The sequence below is a fragment of the Neodiprion pinetum genome, chromosome 3 (genome assembly GCF_021155775.2).
Source record: "Neodiprion pinetum isolate iyNeoPine1 chromosome 3, iyNeoPine1.2, whole genome shotgun sequence".
Classification (NCBI taxonomy): domain Eukaryota; kingdom Metazoa; phylum Arthropoda; class Insecta; order Hymenoptera; family Diprionidae; genus Neodiprion; species Neodiprion pinetum.
In genome coordinates, this window is record NC_060234.1 from 32,301,804 (window position 1) to 32,320,586 (window position 18,783).

General features: G+C 43.1%; 1 protein-coding gene across 2 annotated transcripts in view; it reads right to left on the bottom strand.

Annotated features, from left to right (window-relative positions):
• The window catches only part of LOC124213873 (uncharacterized), a 30,695-nt gene that overhangs the window by 8,806 nt on the left and 3,106 nt on the right, over positions 1–18,783 (bottom strand). The window contains exons 1-2 of one of the 2 annotated variants that reach the window (XM_046615576.1): positions 15,099–15,673; positions 2,444–2,649 (exon numbers count right to left, since the gene is read on the bottom strand). In XM_046615576.1, coding sequence (XP_046471532.1) covers positions 2,444–2,649; positions 15,099–15,171 — 279 coding nt within the window. In that variant the 5' untranslated portion in view covers positions 15,172–15,673. Of the gene's footprint in view, positions 1–2,443; positions 2,650–15,098; positions 15,674–18,783 lie in introns of those variants that run through there. The other variant, XM_046615575.1, reaches the window with a different exon arrangement.

The following is an 18,783-nucleotide window of genomic DNA, read 5'->3' on the forward strand; positions in this document are numbered from 1 at the left end:
CCGTCTTTCCAAAAATTGTAATACGAGCACGATCATGACGAACAAATTATCGCGTTATAATAAAGTCAGTATTTCCTAAGTGTTTTTGTTTACGAGATGCTGATCGTCGATGCGATATTTCCACTGGGACCAATACTATGCACTATACGTGCTTGGTTGTTGAACGATTTTTGTTACACTGCTGCCTCATCGAGTGTCCGCTAAATATACATCCAACTTCGTAGCATATCACATTCAACGAATTATTCATGACATGGTACGAATGAATATTAATGCTAGCGTGACAATTTTTCTTCACGACATTTTTAAAAGTAACTGGTAATTCGTATACGGTGAACAGGTTACGAACAATGATGGTCGAGGTACAGACCGAATTACAGAGCGTGAAAATTGTTAGATATCCGAGTTCCCGTGTGTGGCCCGATAAAAAAAAGTAGTTGTAGTATGATAGCAAAAGTCATACCGGCATAAACGGCCATTTATCAAAATTTCGATATGGTCTACATATAATGGCTAATATAATTTACGCTCGAAATTTCAGTTAATAATCTAGTGCCAGTGATGGGGCATTTATCAAACGATCAATTCTCTTTGTTGTGTGGTTACCTTCGAATCGGTGCAAGTCCATTGTTTTCCGACGCAACAAATCCAGCGGGAAATCGTTTATAATTTCGCTGACACGAGTCAGTCCTCACTCAGCGCAGAAGCTCATTTTCTATTACAGGATCGTTCATTAGTCGGTGACGGTTATGCTCAATAAACTTGGTGCTCTGCCCGCGTGATATACTGCAGGTGGTTAAGACGCGGGGTTTCATGTATATTGCAATACACATTTTACACGGGTTAAGGAGGCGAGCCGCACGTTATAAAGGCGCTCGAGTCGAGTTTCGCATATTCATAAACGCTGGATAATCGATGTGCGAATATAATAAATAGGCGGCTAAGCCTGCGTCACGACCTGTATTTTACACGTTCGTAACAGGAGTTGAAAGACCAATAAAGACTTTATATTTTCCAGTACAATTTTTCTTCGTTACTCAGGGACTCGGCGTGCCTACGTGTGCGTACAGGCAATACACCTTCCCGAATGTCAGGGTGGCAACGATAAATCTTTTCAACGTGTCTAGCGAACTTTCCTACTATACCCTTGCCATCTCCAAGAGTGACGTTAGTTAAACGGGCAGGTATCGTCTATTGCCCAAGTTTAACCCTGTTCAACTTTATACGATCCACCTGTTTCAACGCTATTCAGGCATCATAAGTGCCGATAATACAGGCGTAATTTTAATCGCCTCGAATTATACCGCTGAACCACAAAACCTGACGCGAATACCGCGGAGCTGATTATTATTTTGTATCCACCGCGCGTGCATCTATATCTATATCACACACACACGCAATCGACGCAAATTTACAAAACAGGTCGATTCTGTAGAATGGCCTGCAGAGGTAATTATTGACACGCATAATCCCGTCGTGCTAATTGATTCGACGTCCCTCAGCCCTTCTCCCACCTCCCCTCATCCGCATTTACACAAAATTCATCTCCAAGCCTATTGATATTGTATGAGGCTTATACACTTAAGTATCCGCACATTTAGCGCACGTCGGTATCGTTAATACGCTTCGACAATTTGAAAGGGTCGAAAATATAAATGACTGTTCGATGTAAAGCGTCGGAATATTTAAACTTCTCTGAATTCTGCAGATAGTGTAATATTTGATATATTGGGGTCGTCTTTGTTAACTGGGTCACTTTATCAAATAATTTTTTTTTAGATGCTTTCCATAATATAGCTAGATCTTAGCATGTATAACACTCGGAGATGAAATATCTTATTGCGTGATGTCTTTTTTACACTGTTCAATTTATCTGCTACAGTTTTCAAGATACATTCTTTTATTTAACCCGTGTTAATACATGAAAACTATTCCAGCTTATAGAAGAAAGTGGCAGAAAAGTATCATCGATTAATTGACGATTTGAAATTTCTCTTAAATATTTACAGAGTTCTTGAGAAATAAGGTGACCTGTACTGTATAAACTGAATCAAACCGTGATGAAAGTGCACGTTCAGTAAGTGTATTTTTTCTATCCTCGGATATCACCGTGTCGGAAATGACACTCTATATGTATACATATTTCTATGATTTCGGCAAGATACATACATATATATATGCATATATATATATATATATATATATATATATATATATATATATATATATATCAAAATACGAAAAAAATGTATCTCAAGAAACGATTCAGTGAAAGCTGAGGGGAATTCGCAAGAGATTTTTACAAGCACACCGCCTACCGGAACCTTGAAGATAATCTGAAATATCATCCCTACAGACATAAAGAGGAAGGAACCCGCAAAAAAAGCAGGGTGCATGCATATGGATTCGTGTCAGGCAGTATAAGGCGACAAAGCATACTCACGTCGACGTTGACACCCGGAAGAGGAAAGACTTTAGTGTGCGGCAGCTCCTTCAAGACATATCTGAAGAATTCTTTGCGCCCCTTGTACCACTTGACCGTATAGAGTAGATCCGCTTCTAGGTCATACTGACAGGTCATAGTAACCGTGGAGCCAGGTGCGACCGCTAGAGGTATTTTTATCGATACGTCTCGCAAGCCTCGCACTCCTGGAACAAGATAGCTGTTAGAAATTGGAGATTGAATGCGGAAGAACGGCCAGTCGCTTTCGGTTATACGGCCGGCGGGTGAACCGACTCAGGGCGAGCCCCAGGTGCAGGGGAATATCGTAAATGTCCTAGAAGTGGGTTTTGCAGAGACTCGCGCACGACCGATGTTCCAATCTGCTACGTGGGCACACACCCAGTTTGATATGAAAATAGTAAACTGACATATCGTGTAAAGGAGAACTGCAGAGTTTCTACTTCTCGAACCGCGCCCCAATGACAGACGTGTTCCTTAGGTACAATATGATTTTCATCCAACGTCAGAAGTTTCGAGGACCTCGATGAAACGTGTCACCAAGTTTAGAACGCGCCTTCTCTCGCTACCCCCGAAGAATACATATGTACTCACTGGTTGGTACCATCCACACGTATAACGTTTGCACCTATGACGACAGTTTGGGACCCCGGAGACAGTCGGGCGAATACGGGGTTTTCGACTCGTCGCGTGTGGGTAAAAAATACAACCTTTTTTTCTTCGATGCTGAAATAATTGAGTGATCTTTGCCGAAGCGTTCGCTGAACGTGTCTAAGGGCGGTTTGGACGGAAACCGTTCGTTTCTAAGATTAGAAGATAGAGTTGCGATAATGAAAACCAAGGTTTTCGATAGAACACAAATAGCTTGCTTCTGATCGAGCCGTGTGAGGAATTAGGGATAGACGAATATTGCAAGCTTGAAAAATATGAAAAAGTTGAGGAAAAGTACAGCCTCAGCGTTATATTTCTTAAAAGATGAAATCTGTCCCTCGAATCGATAGACGCAATCTACCTGGTTCCCCGAAAAATTTATGTTTCGTATTCCTGGTTGTCAGTTGTATTGCGAGACGTGTCGCTGTACGAACATCCGTCAAAGTGACAATATTTATTGCGAATCGAATTAGTTTTTTTTTCGATGCATAGTAAAAACAGATCTTCCGAAATGCGCGCAACTAATCACTGATTTGCCGTAGCTGTTGTCTATGGCTTCTCAGTTTCTCACGCTGCGGATACAGCTGCGAAGGAAAAAAGTATTTTTTTAGTCCGCCATTGAGGGTTGGATGGTACCCTCTTAATCGCTGGTCGCTCGATTACCTACGTCGACGGTAGAAAAAAGCGGCTAGAACGATCGGCATGCGATGGGAATACGGTATCAGGGAATCTGGCAAGCGGTAGTTTCTCTCCTACATGATCCCTCTCCGACTCATTCGTTTTTGTCCACGATTTTCCCAAATTGTTCAAGCCCTCGGCATCTAATATTCGTTAGAATCGATTACGTAGTCTCGTAAAGGCGTTAAGCTGCGCCGTAATTTTCCTGTACCCAAGAAGCTTGGTAAAGCTGCAGGTGACGAAGCTTTTAAATTGTTTCTCCCGTGTCGCAAGTATAGAATGTTACACGGGAGTTTTGAGAGGAGTGGAGAGGAGCGGCGAAGAGAAGAGCGGGGAGGGGATCCCGGGCGAGCTCCGCTGTCATTACTTATTGGTTTAGTTTATTTATGAGTTTACTTAGAGGGGTTTCCGATTTCAAGAGATCCTGTTTCCCGGTCCTCGTCTCCTCCTTTATTTTCCTCTCGATAAAGCATTGCCCGCTACTTCGTGCTTATTCGCCTATATATACCAATCGTGGCTCTATATATAAGCTGTGGGTATGGGTATACATGAGGTTATCTAATGCGATCGTTTATATTCATTGCGATCAATCTGTATTTAATTTACAACGGGCAGTCTTCGGTACATTTATCCAAGTCACGGTGCCTTTCCAAACCCGCTGAATATTTCAAAGTTTAAAAGCATTTCCTGAATCTTTAAAGATTCTCTCACGGTATCGTGATCAGCCGGCACCTGCTCTTCCGGTGCTGATGCTTCGAAGCCCCGTTCGCAAATAAAAATTAATTTTTTACGCGAGTCTCGCTAAGTATTCTTCACCGATAGGTCCCATGCTTCTCGCTGGTTTTTACCGTAACGTTAAAGGTCACCGATCCGCTTTGAGCTACCTGCGGAATAATGCGGGCGAAATGGAAAGAAAAAAAAAATCCTGAAATCAGAGGTATTAGGTTTTAAGATAAACAAGAAATGAGATTAAAAAAACATGTAGTCGACGGACATCGTTAACTCATTTGCTGTGTCTGACGTCACCGTTCGGGCTCCGAATACTTGAAATGTAAGATTAGCGGAACTTTTGCAGAACCGCTCCGAAAGTCCGACGGAGTGACCGAGCTCTAAAAGACCTGAATTTATGAATGCTTTTAAACTCTCTTATAACATGAAAATTTTCGGTCGAGTCATTTAATTTCATGCGGAATGATAACCGTATAGGTACAGTTACGGTATAAGATATTGCATTACACTCGTTGGAAAATATTTGGTAGAGTTTATTGAAGGACTGCAGTGCGTACCATCGATAGATCGGTTTATTCGACTGTAAAATTCGAGCACGGTTTCTTTGATCTCTGAGGTCACAGGTCGCAACTCGGTGGAATTCGAAATGGGGGTCAAGTTTGGGGCAAAGATTAGGTTCACAAAGCAAACTCGAAGTAAGTATTTCGGGACCGAGAATTTCGTCGAAGAATGTTGGAGAGAAGTCGAGTCTAGAATGCGAAAAAAGACCGCAAGGAAAAAACTGTTATATAAATCCCGGAGTATAAGTAGCGGGCGTTGTAAATAAACCCATTATACACGAGTATAATCTCGTTAAATATCGGTGAACGGCTCGTAGTCCGAAAAATTACAACAAATACCTTGCAATTAACCGATGTGTATCGTTTAAATTGCTCCGATTTACCGTAAAAATTTTGTCAAGGTCATCAGAATTGGGTGAAACCATTTGCATGCTACGCACGACTCGCATCAGACTCGACGTAAAAAGCAACGGTCGGAGGCTAGTAATGAGTTTCGGAGCAAATCCAAATTCGCCACAAAGATGTAGATGTATGCGAATATATGCGCCGCGGGTAGACGACGTATGCGGACGGAGGCAGATCATCCCTCGGGCCCTGTTTCGACGTACCCTCGAGTCGTGCACTTTGCGCGGTACGGCGCGAGCTATACAAGCACAGAGGGGTTCTCTTTGCCACCGAAGAAGGGTTGCCGCCCACGAAATTCGCCCAGCTCAGACAGAGGGTTGTTTATTCACCGCGATCTTCATACCACGTCATGTCCCCCGGACTTCCGGATAATTAGCACGCTTCTATAGCCGCTAGTCTGCTGCGGGCGAGCTGCGGCTGCAAAAAGAAGGAGTGGAGAAAAGCGCGCCGAGACCGCGAGTCCAGGAATTCCAGGATCAACTCCGAAAGCTGAACCGGTGTAAGTTGTACACAGCGCGGTGCGGGGTCCTGGAATGCGGCAAGATTTACTCAGGCATGGCCATCCCGGCGAGAGGCAGGGCTTCAGGGTGAAAGGAGCGGAAGTTTCTCGTGCTTAAAACTCGTAAAAGAAAGAATCGCCGGTTCCGTCTTTCGGCTGTCGCGCAGTTGGCCGTAGTAACTCCCCTTTAACGTTCCGGGCGACTCGCAGCCCGCGCGAACTTCTCAAAGTAGCGAATCCCGCCTCACGGCACTTATTGCAATTTCTCGTAGGCCGAGGCGGGTGTGGGTGCCGAACCGTAGTCGCGAGGGAAACTTTTTTGTCTCGAATTTCGTTGGATTACTCGGGCTGTCTTGAAGAGAAGTTCCCACCCCTCCGCACCTCCGCCCCATCGATAAACGCTCCCTCGTATATTTCGAGGATACGCAAAATACGTTGCAGGTATCGGCAAGTAGACGCGTATCGGTCGAGGAGCATGGAGGTACAGCGATCGGTCCGTCGTTGAAAACGGAATTCTTTGTGCTTTCGATGGAGAAAAGTTCGCGTGTAAGCCGAAACTGAACTTCATTTACCGATGCGACGCACGGTTCGACACTTCTTTTTATTCGATCTGTAGAACGAAGGCATTGTTACCATTTGCCTCGGTACGTAGGATGTAGATCAGATTTCGTAAACAAGATACGCCGTGAGGAACTCGGCGTAAGGTGGAATAAAAAGGAAAACTGAGATGAGAAAGAGGGCATCAGAATTAAAACTTTCCCGCTTTCAGAAAATACACAAATCAAGGTCTTATTATGTGATTAACGGAATTATAATCCAACTTCCTCGCCATCTTAATCAGAAAACATTTTAAGCGTCGGAATTGAGGTGATGAACGCGGCTCTTTGTATTATAATAAACTTACATAATTCAGCGCCAAGTTTAAGCCGTATTGTTGATAAGATTATACATTTTTAATCATTCACTTTGATCCTGTTATACTTATATATTCTTCTCCTTTGCCAGCTCTCGTCGTTGAGCAAAGTGTAAGAAGCAGCAGCTTCGCAACGTTACGGTGTTAGATAAGAAATTACAGGGGCACCCGCCGCGGAGTTATTTGCATTTTTAACAATATTGACCGCGGCTAAAATTTGTTCGGGTATCCGTCCTCTAGCTTTAGAGCCTAACGTCATGAAGCATGCATGGCTGATGGTTGAGTGGTTCGCACAAAATACCTGCCGGATATCTGCGGTGGCATGGAATTTTAAATTCCTCGGGATAAAAGGGTACGCCTCCCATCATTTTCCATTAGGATATACTGGAAGGGGCGGGAGGGGAGGTAGGTATGTACTTACGGCAGGTATATACATACCTTCAACCTTTCCTCAAACGTCGACTATATTCTCATTTTACGTGCAAGATACCGTTTCAGCGGTTTTTTTTCCTTCTTCTTTTGCTTATTCTTCTCTTTATTATTCTTTTTCTCCCCTTTCTTTATCAAGCTCCAAATTATTTTACCAGCGAAAATTTAGATCGCTACGACCTAAAAGTAACAGGGGCAGCAGGGTGTATTCGGTGGTAAAAATTCATGTATAATAGCTGACGCCGTGGGATGTCAACGAGAAGGGTGTGAAAAAAGAGTGCTCGTTCATCATTTACAGCGTTATAGACGGTATTGATCTTACATCAAAGTTCATAGCGCGGACGATTTTTCCCGGGATGCTCATCACGAAGGGGCGCTCGAAGGGTAGTTTTAATTTGCACCGATTTATCGGTCATCGTATAGGTGCGTTATGTTATGTGTTGTGAAAATTTACGATCAGCTATGATTATAGGATTTCAGAGAAATATTTTTATCATTTCGAGTACGTTTTATGGTCACGACTACCAATCGGTAGAACGGAAAAACTTTAATAGTATTTTTTCCCTCGTCTTATATACGAGTTGAGAAGCTTTAATTTTTATTGCAAATTGCCTTATATACATATATCCAGTTGAATATTCTCAGAGAATTTAGACGATCTTATTCCAGTCTCATTTTAAACATTTTACTATGGAAAAACCTCGAGCGAAAGTTCTTCTTTAATCATCATCGTATTATTTATGATGATTGCAGCTCAAGAACACCTAATCCAGGGACGATATTCGCTATTCGCCATTTTGTGCAGGATGAGCATTAAATTTTCACCACCGGTAGAACCGATCGAGCCGCTGACTAACCGCACGTTGTAGATTGATTGGAAAATAGTTTGTAACTTTCAAACCGATATAACGAAGAGCGCGAACATTACTCTGCAGTCGAAAAGTAAGAGAACTTTGACGCAAGCATGAAGATTAATAATAATTGATTGAGATTGGAAAAAAAAAATAATAAAGAAAAAAAAATTTTAAGCTAAGCAGATAAATTTCATTCATGAAATTCCTGATGCTCACGCCATGCGCATTGTATCAGTGACACGTAATGAAAATGAGAATGATAGGAGGAAGGGTTCTTGCTTTGACTTATGGCTTCAATGGTTGGCATTTGTGTTTCATCGCGACTGTTTGCCCAAATTTCGGGGCTAAATAAGGCAAAAGTACACCCGGACCTTCGTTTGAATAACCCGGGATCCTCCGCCGAGGTTCAAAGAGGCGAATGTTGGATGAAGCGAAGGTAATTGTATGCGTAAGCAAGGGGACGAAACGTTGCTTTTGCATGCACACCGTGCTAGTTGGATTACGCAGCCTGAGGGGATTCGGGGCGAGGTGTTTTATCTGTTATTCACGTCTAGTTATACGAAAAGTTTTTTCGCTGTGCTTCCATTCCACTTTCTTGTTTCGTTTTGTTTCCAATTGACAAAACATTTCCCGGGGTTTCCTGCTAGATCCGGTTAAAAGCTATTCCATGCTTCAATTAATAGATGCATACGTATCGTATATATATATATGGATGTATGTATTAGTATACATATGTATCAATTTGAAAGTCTTCGTTTAAGGGATTGCGTTTTGTTTAGCACTTGAAGATTGTTAATTTTTTTTTTTTTTTTCTTTCACCGAAGCAAATGAGGTAAAAATTACTAAACGACGTTATAACATTTTTTTATAACAAATTTTGAATATTCGTTACAAGCACACAGATTTGGTGGAAATTTTTTCGACGGAAAACGCCGCGTTACGTTTTGAAAATCGACGATAGGTTAACGGAAATATGTATTTCGCGACACTCAGCATCCATCGAGTGATCAGCGAACAAAGGTCTTCGAATCGAACAGGAGAAATAAGATTGGGGCTTTTCAACTTCGTCGCACGGTAAGCCGGTGCCCGCTTCATTACCTTCGTTTCCCGACGTCATTTTCTTCCTATTCTACAGCTTACAATTTTCAGAATGAAAGTCACCGAGCGTTCACTGTATCGAGTTTATACGTGCGTTCGTTCCCATACATTCGACCAGGATTTATCGATAAGAAATTGGCAGAGTAAAGCTTCCAGCATGCTTAAGTTCCACGAGTATGTGTAAATGTGTATAGAAATTGACGAATATATACTCGTACACGTATACAATATACATGTACATAAACACAGTTGTAATCGCACCTCCGCACTTTTTTTTCACTCACGATTTCACCGCATTATATTTTCGGTACCTCCACGAACCATTGTTCACGATTTACACACTTCTTTATCACTCGATGAATCGCAAACTCGGATTTCACCACACTGTAATTATTGTATTCATAACTGCGTGTACTGATTTAAAAAATTATTCACCAAATAATGTTTACTTTGACGTCAGATGGATTTTATACACGTGTCGCACATATTCGTAAATTTTTCGCGGTTATTGACGATTTTGCGACAAGAAAGTTTAGCGACAGTTAGATTTTTCCCACATAAATTTTATATAATACATACGATATATACGAATCCTACATGTTGCATATAACAAATCTTTTTCCCTCGCATGTTTTTTTTACGAACGCCCATAATTTTTATTCGCCAGTTTTATAGCTCTGTTTGGGAGAAATATAACGGCATACACAATTGAACCCCTAGGTGGAATAAAAGCGTTAACACGAAATATCGTTACAGAGATATATATCTACGCTGAAGGGGTCGAAGCGCAGAACTTATCTCGTGACAAGTTTTTATGTAAACAAAGAACGAACGTTATAATTCGTTTTTCATGCACAGAATGTATCCGAATTGATTTACTGTCTGTTAACATTTTCCGCATGAAAATGAGACGTTCCGAACAACGAAGTTCTGGTTGAGTCAGTGGCCTTGATGATTTCGCATATCTTCATTCAGCAAACGTGTCAGAACGTCGGTATTTACAGAGCTCACAGCAATGAAGGAACGTCGAAGGGTAAGGCAGGTATTTTATCGCAATCCGACGACGAGATGTAAGACTAATTCCTGTCAACATCCAAGATAGATTCCGGTTCTGGGAACTCCAGGGTTCGATACTGCCCTTCAAGTATAATGCATAGGATTGGAATCTCGCATGACGAGACTGACGACTTCGTTATTGAATACCGCTGATTGTCAAAGAAACTCTTTCCACATTTCGCATTGCACTGACGGTGAGCAGCTGAGTAACTAAATCGATTTGTAAATCGTGCAAACGCAAGGTTCCGTGAAGAATTCTTCAAAAATCATACGTATAGCAGGTTAATTTGACAGCTCCACCGTTGAGATTTTTTCAACGATAGGTATAACACTGCGGATATACAAGACCGTTGTACGACAATCAATAAACGTGATAATCGACTGTCTGTATACTTTTCGAAAGCACGCAATATCCCTAAAATATTTTAAGGGCTTCGTGAAAACCCTCCGACGTCCTCTTCGCGTTTTCATCTCCACGATACTGCCCATTACCATTGGATTATCCACTCGGAGCCCGTTAGGTCGTCACATTTTATATCCCGAGAGGTCGAGAAGATATACCTCGTAGAATTTTCCTCGGTGCAGGTTAAACCATATTTGCGCGCAGTTTGTTTTCAGCTTTGGAAACCTGAGAGTTTCACACCGCGAGGTAAGCTCAAAACGGATAAATGCGTCGTTGCGCATGAAATTCCGAGACTTCCGCAAGCTTGGTCTTTGGGATTTAGCGATTTTGACAAAATATTCCTCACCTAATTACGTATCTACATCAAGTACGCGAACGTGCCGGAATTTGACGGATGGGAAATCGACCTCGGGCATTGTTGACCCCGGAGGAGCTTATCCAAACTGTTCCAAACTCGTTCGGCCTTATCCCTGTCCTAATACGTCTAGTTAGTTGGGCAACGCTGGTTTATGCGATACGCTCTGTAAATTGGTACTCGCGATTAAGAAGTTAGCTATTCGCACCGCGCCGCAAAAGGTGTATGCTTGTTTGTCGTTAATTTTGTTTTATTTTTATACTTTGCCTTAAATTATTTACACTCTGCGCGTGTCGATACGCCGCTGACGCGCGTCTTAATTGATAGTTATTTTTCGAAACGAGACACGAGTGCTGCCCGGTTGGCACCGGGTCCAGCGTTGTTTTCTATGCGATTTAGCAATTCCGGTAAATTACAACTAGCTTCTGGTTCAGGTTCCGGCGCGTCGCGTTCTGGCGGCCGCCAGCCGACTCGAGCAAGCCAAAAGACGTTCACCACCCTCGACTATAAGGTACAAGGTATGTGAGACTGGTGTTGAAATTTCAACTTAAAAATCGTTACCCCGAGGAGTCATGCTCCCTGAGCGAAGATTTGGCCCAGAGTTAGAGGAGGAGATAAAGGAAGAAGTTACAGAGAAAGAGGTAATAGACAGGGAGGGGTGGGGGGTGAAAAAAGAGAAACTTGAGCCATAAATCGGAGTTGAGCTCTTGGTGAATTGAAAAGGTCCCCGCGGCAGCTCATAGACTCGTATATGGGTGACGCGACGAGAACTCGTAGATAAAATATGGTTGTCGATTATATGATATTCATCGTTGAAAAATGGAAAAAACCACTCTGTACGAAATGATCGTACAGATGGAGGATATGGGGGAGGGGGGTACGTAGCTTCCATGGGAGATGAAAAAAGGGAAAGAAAACGAAAGCCAATAATAGAAAAACAACGAAAATGCCTGTCGTCGGTTTGAATAACGAAAGAGGGTGGTTACGCTGCGCTGCAGGAGTCGATTGGTCGCCCGCGTGTCAGTCGCTTTGCGGTAGAACGTGCTCAATTTAGTTTGATACTCTTTCTTTCCTCTTTTGTTTAATTTTTTTTTCTTCCTCTTTTCTCCCCTTTCTCTCTCGCTCTTTCATTTACACAATCATCGGAGCTCATTTTTCAAACCCCATTAAATATTAACAAAAAAAAAAAAAACAATAATATGAAAATAAAAGAAAATCATCAAAGGATTTTTCAGAATTCATTCAACCGTCACGCCTCCTCACTTGATACACATACACACAGAGTAAGGATTTGTTGAATTTACCAAATATGGTATATATGGCGATCAAATCTACCGAATGAATTATTTTTTTCCAATGAAAGAAATGTTATTTGATTGAACGAAAGAGTGACATGAACTCAATAATTTGTCTTGTTAAGCGAACTACATCTAGTTTAATTAAGAAAACATTAATTTCGCCATATTTGGTGAATTCAGCAATTTTTTTTTTTCTGTGTACATAATCCGTCCTGCACGCTGTGTTTTATTAATCGTTGAAAACGCGGCGATTTGCCAAATTGAATTGCGATCAAGCGCGATGTATTATTATTATACGCGGCACACAAAGCGGTTATTGAAATGCATGCGAACGAATTGAATGAATAAGTGAAAATAGTTTTGCATTTAATATGTGTATATATATAGAATACCCGTTCGTGAAAACAAATTGAGAAAAAAATTTATAATTTTCTTCCGTACGATGGCCGTACGAATTCTGTCAAATTTTCGCTTCTCTTTTTTATCTACGTATTATTTTTTTTATTGGCAATCAATATCGTGCTTTCCTCGCAGCTGTAGTACAATATCGTTCGACAATTTGATGCAATGACTGGTGTAGAGTGGACCGACCGGACGCGTATTGATCTTGGGCACGGTGCAACTCAACCGGAAATGCTCAGTTCCAACGTCATTCCAGATTTGTGATTCAGCAAATGGTTGGTGTATGGTGGTCATAACTGTTGCCAAACAACGTGTAGCCATCCGTCCGGAAGTCGTAATAAAAGTTTACAGGTGCAGAAATCAATGTTGCCCCGCGGGAGTTGATCCGCGACATTCGTACGGAGTATGTCGTGCACGAGCACAAGTTGTCAGAACTATATGCGAATGCATGCACGCGCCCGATGATTAGAGAAGCATAATTGCGGCAAAACGTTGATGAAACAGCAACAGGAAATACAAGACGCGAGCCAAAGGCGGGAATATAACTATAAATGTACGACCGAAAGCAAGCTAATTTCGAGAAGTTTGGAGTGTTTATATCTGTGTACGAGATGTACGAGATTCCGGGGAATTTGTACAAGCGGCTTGTTTCTCGCTTATATTACGTACATGCGAAAAGAGTAGGTAATACGGTAGTCAGCGAACGGCGACAAAATAGAGAAACACTCGAAGGGGAGTTCAAAGGCGGGCGCGTTTTAATTACTCGACGTTATAATTTTCATTAGGAAGTCACCGCGTCGTTTACCGGTCGGCAAGTATACATCCCCTCGAGAGAGCTGCAAAGTCGGCACATCTCTGCCGGTCCGTCTCACATCTTACATGTATGCACGTACATATGTACATATAATATACATTATACGCGTACGCGGGTTCAAGCTTATTGAAACACCCGGCTTAGTTATCGGTCTCTCCGATGCCCCGTACAAGGGTTAATGGTCCGATTTGAATCTGGGAAATTTTCGGGGGGATGAGACCCTTCTTTCGCGTGCCGGCGCAAGTTTTGAATTTTGATGGGCGGAGGGCCGCGCCAAGGGGTCAAAGATTGTCTCTCCGTCGGTATTCCGTGTTTACTCGGAAGAGATAAAATCTCTTTCGACTTTGGCCACCGTCACACACCATCCCGCCCGTAATATACCCTGTACACTTATACGGACAGGTGCCTTGCCTGCCCTGCCTGCCCATGCCGTCTCGGTTTACGTTCTCGCGTCACGTCGAGCTTTCTCGGCCGCGCGGCACGCGTATATATATTTCTTGAGCGACCCCAGCCATACCCACCCCGGAAGTGTATCATCGTCGAGCTTTTCGCACCTCCGAGGAAAGTCCGACGTCTCTTATTGTTTAGACGGCGCATTACCGAGCGATGAAACCATAAAGGAACATATCACCAGATTAGATCGACGCGGACGGGGGGATGACGCCGAGATAGGGAGGGGGGGAGCTCGGGGCTTTCAAATTCTGATTTTCTCCCACGAACGTGCGAGCGATCGTTACATCCTCCATTATCCGTGTTTTCATCATTTTCAGTTTACGCATTGACGCTGCAATTTGAAGGGCGATTCCTCCCGCGTCTGGATTTGACAGTATTTTATCTCGTACCGACCCTGCTCCCAGGGTGATGGTCAACGAGTGGATCGACGCGGGTAATTGACTCAAATCGCTCACGATCGCTCGGTGCTCAAACCTCCGGCGTGTTCCGAGCGCCAGTTGCGCGATTAAACAGGCCTTCGGCATCGGCGCTCTAATTGAATGATGTATTTTTGAAACGTCGTTGTTATCCCTGATTATCGGGAAGTTCACCGCTGACGTTGGATGATACAGTTATGCGGTAATGCACGGTTGCACCGTAACGAACAGCCTCGCGTCGTCGGCGGAACGTCGTCTCGTTGCGATTCGAGTCGGACACGAAATATCTGTCCGTATTTTACTTCTTTCATTTCGATCCAGTTCTGTTTTTCGACGATCGGCGTCTTGGTTTTGAACCGTGATTTTTCTTTCGACAATACGATAAGCCGCGCGTATTATTTAATTAAGGTGTAGCGTAGGGTGCAGGCGGGTATTGAATGACGGCTATTTTTCCGGTCGGCCAAATAGAGCCTCCGGATTCCTGCGGGGCCGGATGGATTGGAGGAAACGATCGTCTCTGTTGTGCGAAGGAGCGTAAGGGATGCTGAGGGATGCAATTGAAGGGTAAGAAAAGGTCGGGGGATTCTTTTGACGGGCGAACGCGGAAGGAGATAATGCGCTTACCCGTAGCAGCCGAAAGTAGGAACAACGGCGCGTAGAAGAGTTGAAATCTTCGGAGAGCCGCGAGACTTTTCATGGTTTTCGTATTTTTGTTTGATTATTCTTTTTTTTTTTTTTTTTTTTTTTTTATTTTTATTTAGTATGTTTATAGAGATCCGATCACAGAATCATTGTCACCACTTGGTTAGTGTCGTTGGTTCGACGAACTCCGGCGGGACCATGCAGCAGCAGCAGTGGCGAAGGTGAAAATAATAGTCACTAATTGCGTAGGCCGCAAAATAACCGGGATTTTGATTTTGCGTGGTGGGGTTGTGGGGTTGGAGGGGGACGCGGGCGTGCGGAATAAGTTTAGTGCGAATTCGAGTTCCGAAATAATAACTACTTCCACATCCGAAATCGAGGGCCAGTCTTCCCTCGTTCGAGGGTCAGCCGCCTCGAGATGGGGGGTTCGATGTCACGGTGTTTGCAACTTTCACGTTATACGAATGCGACGGTGCGATTTCTGAAAAAAAAACGAACGATCTCTCCGCGGGGGCGTCGGGACGCGTCGTCGCTCGTAAACTAAGTCGCACTCGGCGTTCGCGCCGAGACTGAGCTCCCGCCGGTGGCGCGACTATCTTGCGTCGACGCCGAAATATTCGGCCATTTTGGCGTCGCGACGCGGCCTCCGATCGCTGCGCGAAACACTCACGTCCGACCGAGTGATTGATTGGCGTGGAAGCTCAGTGACTGATTGAATCTTTTTTATACACATTTCGATATTGATATCAGTCACGGGCCTCTCCATGAATAAATACGCCGGGCCCGTCGAGCGGTCGAACGGCCGAACCGTCGAACCGTCGAACCGTTGACGAGGACCGGCCCGCCGGCCACGCTCCTTTCATCCTCAAGTAGCCACTTGCCAAACGAGGGTTGCCAAATGTCGAACTTGAACGCTCGTCAACGCGTCAAACCACCCGGCCAAGACACGATCCCCTTCCCTCGTCGGCGATACGTACCAATTTCCAACTGAACGAGCGAATACGTAATATCGATACGCTCGTATCACGAATATATGAATAGTTTCACCAATTGTTCATTGCAACGCACCTCTGGTCATGCTGTATAGTAACCAAATACCTACATTTGACCCATTTTCCATTTTCACCCCAAATTGAAATTTGACAATTATTGGAAAATTTTTCCTTTTTTCCAATTGTCTTGAATTTCAGGAATGTGTATCGTTTCTGTCAAATTCTACGACTTTGAAGTTCAAGAATTTTAATTGGTTTCAGGAAAGTTGCAATACTGTAGGTGCCGTGAATTTGTTTTGTAAGATTTACAGTAAAACTCAGATATTGCCAGTAAGTCTGAGCTTAGTCGGACAAAGTTGAGAGGACGCGTCGGTGAAACTGAAAACTTTTGATTTCTGTCAAATTTTAACTACATATTGGTACATACGATTACAAAAATGTATTATTTTTCCGCCTGTACGGATTGATTATATTCGACAATTTCTTAGATATTCTTTTTCTATAATAAAAATTTGATACAAATTCAAAATTATCCCGGTAGCGTAGACAAGAAAAGTTGGCATCCAATTTGCAATCTTATAATCAGTCGTCAAAATAAACCATTCATTTGAACCAACGTTTCAGAATTTACCAAATATATACAATCAATCCGAATAGACAAACAAATATACACTTTATGAAACTTCATTTGATGTCAGTTGGAAAAGCTTATAATTTCACTGACACGCTCGCTCGAGTTGAAGAGGCCTAATTGTGTACAGGTATATTTTGAATAGAAGAAAATATGGATAATAAGACGCACTGTACAACACGACGTAATATCAATAATCAATAAGTAGGTGAAAAAATGACTCAAGTTGAAGTGCAATTGCAAAAAAATAAAAAACACGTCTCGACTACAAACAGATTCAAACCCGTTATCGGGACAGAATGGCGAAGCAAGTTACAGCCTTGAAAGGATGACTCACCTGAAATTGATGACATGTATCGTGAAAATTCAACCGCACCACTAGTGCAAAGTTTCGATCGAGAACACTAAAATGGTCACATGTCATGAACACTTGGTCCAACAGTGACAGAGTTACAACTTCACTTCCCGCCGCTGCGGTCACTGTACTTCACAACAATGCTTGCATCCACAGTACATAAAGCGAGAAACAACAAACGGCTGATTGTACCGCGTTCCGTTTGATACACCGTATGTTTTTCTATCAGAGAATTTGAAACAGACTACACTCGATAATTCAATTCCATTTGCCGCTGACGAGCGTTGGACTCCATTGACGCTATACGAGATGATTTGCTACAGAGTTCCAGTTCGTCTATCACTTCGGATTACCCTTTACACATTAAGTCGATTAAGTTCGTACCTCGTGTTCACCGTCATTGGAACAAATAATACGGCTGGAGAATTTTTTGAAAGTTTTTTTTTCCTTCTCTTTTCCCAACTTTTGACTCGGACGGTAAGGCCGGTTTATCCATGAGGGAACGATCAGACGACTCTAGCTGAAACAGAATTAAATCGAAATCTGTCTTGGGTGCTGGCGAACGCGCCAATCAGATATGGAAATCGGGCCAGTTCGCTTGACTGACGGCGTTTGACTCGCCTCCTTCGAAACTCGAGGAGAAAAGTTCGTTTCCTTTCCTGCGGCAGCTATAAGGACGGGGGGTTTCGTGCGCCACGTCTTTCTTGGCCAAAGTCCCCCGCGAGATGTACGACCTGGTTCTTTGCGGAGCCGAGAGACTCCGGAAACGTTGAAAAACAATGCATCCGCAACGGGCGAGCCGTGGTATTGAATTTTCTAAAACATTTTTCTTCCTCACCGCAGTGGCGTCGCTCTCCGATTCCCATTCCCATTCCCACTTTTCACTCCTTTCTTCTCGCTCCTACGAATTATAAGATATACCTATACGTATGTGGGGATGGCTCGGAGGTGAGAAAACAGCCGCACTCTGTACTAATTACGAAGCCAGCGGAGCTTGACGGTTCGCTCCTTTTTATACCCTCTCCTGACGCCTTGAGATAATTCACCTGTATCCGTAACGCTATCCTGCGTTTTGTAATGGTCTATAATGTGTTGCTAAAATTACGCGACACCTCTGGAAAACGCGGCTTTTTTACATCGGCACACTTTTTTTTCAGTGTATAGAAAGGTGTTTTATTGGAAATTTAATTCCGTAAATTCGTTTCGTAAATTTCATTCCCAACAGCTGTAACAATTACGACTGAATTATTAAAGCTTAGGGTATTTGTCAAGATTCAAGTTTTAGACGTGAAATAATACAGACAGCTGGCAACTTGGTCAAAGTTACTACGCCAGTTGTACTCGTAAGACATTTGACAGGAGAAACCCAGAGCTGCCGTCAAAGAAACAAGATGGCCACTGACGCGCTTGGAATTTCATTTCAGCTGTACGATCATTTTTTACACTTACCCATCATCGAAAGCCGTTCCAAGTGAAACAAGATGACGGCAAGAAGAGTTCAGCCACAATTTCGCCTTCGAAAACTGGAAATATGCGTTGGATTACAGACGCGATTGAGTATCGCGAGGGGATTTTTTATCGAAGCCACAATAGCAATATCGAACCGTTTTCCCATCCCGGCTTGTTATACCCTAACTTGATCTTCGGTAAGCGAGTAAAACGAGGCCGTACGTAAATACGTAGACGTCT